This window comes from Amblyomma americanum, chromosome 7 (assembly GCF_052857255.1).
Source record: "Amblyomma americanum isolate KBUSLIRL-KWMA chromosome 7, ASM5285725v1, whole genome shotgun sequence".
Lineage (NCBI taxonomy): Eukaryota > Metazoa > Arthropoda > Arachnida > Ixodida > Ixodidae > Amblyomma > Amblyomma americanum.
In genome coordinates this window covers 134,965,775-134,971,774 of record NC_135503.1, presented here as the reverse complement: position 1 = coordinate 134,971,774, position 6,000 = coordinate 134,965,775, and the positions used below count along the sequence as shown (strand labels likewise).

Below are 6,000 nucleotides of genomic sequence, written 5' to 3'. Positions count from 1 at the left end.
AACTATATTGGTGCTTAGCAATGATAACGCGACCACCATTTTTTTTAATGTTGTTAAATGTAGGTACTTCGAAAAATCGAAGAGACTGAACTCAGCAGCGTTGAGCTGAAGCCCTGAGTTGTGTCGTCTTCTGTCATGTGACGTAAGCACTGTAAAAGGTAAGGAACAACCTGCTCCTCGTACTTGTAGTGCACCAGCTGTTGCACCCTCTGCCAAATCGGGCCGGACATGGCGTTGAACTCGATGAGAACGCGATGGAGAAAAGGCCATTTCAGCAAAATAAATTACTAAACGATACATTGATAGCAGTCTTTTTACTCACCCCTTGTACTTCATAGTTCTTGGAGGGAGGAAACATGTTCGCTATGTATATTTGTTGATTTTACAATTCTCCCAGCCGACTTTAAGAGGATAAAGCATGAGTGGGCAGAGTACGATTGCATATGGATACAGGCTCGTGCTGGGGCATGGAATAATCTGTCACGTAAAGTACAGCAGAAGAATAAGTACAACAGATTGCATCAACTGCAAGGACTGCATGAAGTGCACAGCCAGTTGTGCAATTGCCAAAGGCGAAAAGGTGTCACCGCGAAGATTATCACGTCAAAGGCAAGATCACGCATACTGCAATCACGTGCACAGAATCAAAGCAGACAAAAAGTAGGTAGACAATCCAGCTTCGCCTTTAAGTGCATGACGCGGTAGCGTTGATGGGTCCCTTCAATAGGCCCTCTTTGCACACCGTTACTGCCTTTCGTTCACACTCGCACAATGTATTACAATACAGTTTCCACGCTCGTCGTCTGTCGCACTGTTTCCACACACCAGTTCATATACACTCACACATACACACTTCATCACAGACTTCATCTTTCGGTCCTTTCCAAACTGGAGTTTATATATACACACGACTCAGGCGACGCGCCAGCATTCGTGCATGGCACACCATTCATAGCGGGACCGCCCTTAGCATGCGTGCACACGCGACGGAATCTACCACGCAACTGGCTGACGTCATGGGAGCACGCCGTCATGAAACTCCGGCGCAGGCGGCAAAGGGGCTTAATCGCTGTTGACGCAGTGAGACTTCTTTCCGTTCTGCTCCGCGCGCGAGGACATCCCAGGGCATTAAAAGGCAATTTTATGCGTACAGTCTAGTGAAGCCGATTTACCATGGTCCACACTGCACTCATTAACATGTCAATATACTCGACGCTTATATATATTATAATTATAATTGGTTTTGGGGGAAAGGAAATGGCGCAGTATCTGTCTCATATATCGTTGGACACCTGAACCGCGCCGTAAGGGAAGGGTAAAGGAGGGAGTGAAAGAAGAAAGGAAGAGAGAGGTGCCGTAGTGGAGGGCTCCGAAATAATTTCGACCACCTGGGGATCTTTAACGTGCACTGACATCGCACAGCACACGGGCGCCTTAGCGTTTTTCCTCCATACTCGACGCTTAAGAACACATTTCCACTTGATTAAATTTCTTCCACTTAATTACTCCAATTAGCACTTCTCTAAACTACGCGCTCACAAATTACCCGCTAATTAACCTTCCTTGGACCAATTTTTATAATTAGTATTACACTAGTTAGCATTTCTACAGTCCATTCCAATCATCAACACATCACTAAGTTCAATTAAGCAACCACCACACACACATCAACCCTGCTGTACTCCAGCAAAATCGACCTGCCTACGTGGCCAAGTCCGTAGCGGAGTTTCGCCTCACAACGGACATTAACGGGAAAGCGCCAAGCTTTCCGCTGAACAGGCGCCTAAAGCTGTCGCTTTAAAATGCTTTGACAGACGCCCAGTTGGCCACCTCGAAAGGGAGCGCCTTCCGATCGAAAATGGTTTACTAAAAAATAGCATGCTGATAAGGTGTTCTTCTCGAAAGAAGTTATAAAAGTGATTTGACTGTGTTTTCCTCCAGTATATTAAACAGTATATTAAATTATAATAAACAGCATTTCTAGAAGGTCGCTCTTGAGACGCCGCTAAAGCTCTGGAAGACCCGATCACCATAGAAGAGTGCTCACGGAAACGTGTTTTCCAAGGGTGTTGTAGATGAGCCAAAGCGCATTTCGTTGCCCTCCATCAGATTGGCGGATCTCTGTCTTAGTATGCCGATCCCGCGATATTGGCATACTCGAGCAGTCAGTATACCCAGACGTATTTATTGCAGAAGTATGGCCAGTTTAGGAGCTCGGACGATAAGTGCGAGGTCTGTTCCCAGTAACAGAGCAATTATACATGCGGCATAGAAAGGTCGTGACACACCCGGCGAAAAATTCACGTGTAGCCTGTCTATAGAGCGTTTCCGCTGGTTTCACACCGACCGCCACGTTTTAGACCGGAAGAACGGGAATAGCTTGTTCGTTCGCCTAATCCGGTTTTCGCCGCCTGCCGCCATGAGAGCCTGGTGAGAGCAATGCGAAATACTACACCGTCGTGACGCCCCTGACATCGCGATTAAGTTATCTATTTGTCATTGTATTTCAAAATTTCATGCGAATGGTTCTTTCCCTCAGCAGATAAATAAAACTGCCATGAACTTTCGACAGATACGGCTCCATTGTTGCGAGAAAATCGCTAAGCTGACCGGGTTGACGACCTCTCATATCAGTGTTGGCTCCGGTTGTCGAGTGAACCAAAGGGGAGATACGCCACCGAAGATCTCTTTGTGATTCTTCAGTGTTTGATCGAACGGGTTCAGAAAGATATCTTCCGATAACTCTGCGCGGATACTCTTTGTGATGTCTATTGTTTGTTTGAACGTTGTAAGTACTTCACGCCACGTGGCATAAGGTCCAGGGAGGATCTGACGATGTAAAAACAGACGCTTCTCGCCCAGCCAACCTGCAGGCAGCTACGAATCAGCTACTATGGTATGTGAAACTCAGAAATCATTTCATTTTTTATACATTTCTTGTAATCTAATGTGACGTAAGCAATGCTTTTTGGTGCATCCTCATAGTGTGCAGAATTTATTCGGTACATTTTTTGTCTGCCTGGGAAAGCCTAGCACAAACGGCGTAAATTTGTAAAAACAATGGCAATTATCGCTTGAGCCTCTCGTCTAAACCTGCCCATATTGTCTCTCCGAGCCTGTTTTTTTCATCAGAAAAATTGCTCTCTATCACTGTGCTAATTCTTTTCCACTCGAAGCTCCCATCGTGAAAAAGAAAACAGACCAATAGCCTCTATATTGCCGAGGGACTCTCTCTTGGAACTCGCTTTTGCCTCACTTCCAAGCGGCACTTCTTCAACGGCGCTAGTCTGCTTGCCTGGGTTCAAGAGCCTACATGTTCGCAGTTATCTTATCCCCGAGCGCAATAATAAGCCAGCACTTTATTTCGTGTGCACAAGGCATTTAGCGTTTTACTACGATCCGCAGCATAATTACTGCAAGGGTGAAATGCTTGTGTGAAAGCCGCTCTTATACAGAACTACGTCACCGTATAAGGCTGGTTTCAAACACTAAATGATATCGCTTTAAGTATAATACGTGTTACCTGCTCAATTATTTTTCTGCCAAACCGTAAGACGAAGTTGAGAACTGACGGTCTCGTGAGCATCCTAAAATGTATCACGGCAAAGAATTTGTTTCAGAACAATTAAGAAGGAATAACTCAGCACCACGCATTTTCCTTCGAACAACACCCTCATTGACCTTTTATCGCATACTTCGCGCAAACTGTATGTGTTCTTTTGGGTCGGACAGGTAATCTGCGATGACTACAGCATACGCACGGAATCAAATTTTTGTAAAAAGAACCAGCCGGTGTGTGCACCATTGCTCAAGGCTTCAGAAAAACACATGGTCAAATTGCACTTGTACGGGCGTTGCGTTTGGCTCAGACTGGGCCAATCCACTTCAGTGCGACTGACAGAGTACCTATAGGTTCGGTACAAGCGGCCGCTCATGTCGATTTTCACGAGAGTTTGTCCGCCGCTTGCTAAATCCTCTCCGTTTAAATGACCACAACTGGGTAAACTGAGATTGAAGGCCATTATTACTTACAGTCTTCTAGTCTGGACACTAAAGACTCAATTGAAAACGAGGCCGCTGCAAGTCACTCTTTTATCGCAATACGTAAAACAAAATAGAGGTAACCACAACGCAGTCAGAAAAATTGTACAAAGCATGGAATAAAACCAGATGGGTTATAAATGACCTCCCCCAACCCTTGCCGCATATAAAATGCAAATACCTATAACACACTATTCCTTACTCACCTGTTACACTTTTTTCCGATTACTCAAATCTGCTTCACTCATGTATATATTTAGGAAACTGGGCCTCTGACTGATAGAGGCATCCTAATTATATGCAGCATTACATCAATGACTATATCTCATCTATCTAAGGTACCATTGTGTCATCAGGTAGTACCATAGTGGAACAGTATCAAAGCGTTTCAGTAAAGAGAGTCACCAAGGACGCATGATAACTTCAATACAAGCAGCACACGAACGAGGAGAGCTTGGCAGATATGCTCTGTACGACATGAAAAGAAAATCAAGAAGTGGCTGACAGCACTTAAGAAGTGATATACGTAATAAAAGCTGAGTTTTATTCATGCACAATTTAATATGGTGTGAACACAATTCAAAGAAACTGTGTAGTGTAAGTGGGCACTAGCTTTCGAAATTAAGTTGTCCATATTAATATCAGTATGAGGTAGCTAGCATTTCCAGTCGACTATCGTGTCAGCTGCTGAAGAGTATTACCAGTACGGTAATGATTCTCTTCAAATGTTCTCTTCAGTTAGCTGCCGCGGAAGTTCGGTAGTTATGGCAGTCAGTCCGCTGCTGAACCGATATACGCGGGTGCGATCTCGGCCTCGGCGGCAGCATTTCAATGGAGCCGAAACGCTAGAGGCCAGTGTACAGTGCGACGTCAGCGTACGTTAAACAACCCGAGGCGGTCGAAATTATCTGTAGCCCTCCACAACAGCGTCAACATAGCCCGAGTTGCATAGGGATATTAAACTCCATACACCAACTGCGTAATAAGAGCAGACGTAAAATATCCATTAATCATAAAGCTGGCGCGAACAGCCGAGGAGCTTCTTTACTGCTTCTTTATATCAGAACAGAAAGGCGGGCTGTCAGGCTAGTTGATTTCGCATAATGTAAAGAATATAGAACAAAAAAAGCGACAAGGGAGGGGAAACAGACGACTATTAACGAGCGCTTACCGAAATTAGCGCAAAAATTAAGAAAAAGACTTGGGAGGAGAAACGTTTGACGATTAACTCGCACTTGTTAATCGTCATATCTGTCTGCTCCCTTGCCTTTTGTCTATACTTTTGCGCTAATTTCTTTACATTATATTAGAACATATGACGCTACAAGGTTACAAATAATTTTAGAAAACACCACTTGCTCCTTATTGCTTGACTGAATAGCAGTTTTTCAATATGGTGGAACTGTATTCGTTCTGAGGAAGTGTAACTAAACCAGGTGGACCCGCTTTGTTTTAAAAGCATGTCTAGTGCCTAGAGTGTGCGGAGCTTGTCGTCCGAAAGCTAGCTGGTCGTTTTGTTTGGCCAGCGCATGCCAGAATGACGGACTATGGTAGAGGAGTGGCCGCAGTGGTCGGCGACGCGAACGCTATAGATATATCACTCGAGGCTGGAAAAGAGTAAGGGCAGTCGGGGAAAAGGGGGCCGGAGTAGAAGCTGGAGGGTTCTAGCATGGACGCCCATCAGTGTTGAGGCACAGCTCCGCAAGCCACAATCATGTAATAGTATGCACAGCTCCGACATGACACAGTTACAGCATTTTAACCTGACCTTAACGTGTTGCACTCGCACATACTTTAAAAAATTTGTTGACAACACTGTGCCTGCTTATTTGTGCGGCAGTTTAATCAAGGGAATAAAGCTTGCAAATCGCCTTCCATTACCACTGACGAGATAATATTTGGGCTTTACATTTCAGAACAATCAATTTCAAACTAATGGCGGTAAGCTTAAAGACAATG

At 44.7% G+C, this 6,000-nt stretch overlaps 1 protein-coding gene across 1 annotated transcript in view; it reads left to right on the top strand.

Annotated features, from left to right (window-relative positions):
• Window positions 1-2,756: 2,756 nt before the first annotated feature.
• LOC144096603 (uncharacterized) overlaps window positions 2,757-6,000 on the top strand; it is a 51,887-nt gene continuing 48,643 nt past the window's right edge. The window contains exon 1 of the mRNA XM_077629410.1: window positions 2,757-2,896. Within this exon, the coding sequence (XP_077485536.1) occupies window positions 2,894-2,896 (3 nt within the window). The 5' untranslated portion in view covers window positions 2,757-2,893. The remainder of the gene's footprint in view (window positions 2,897-6,000) is intronic.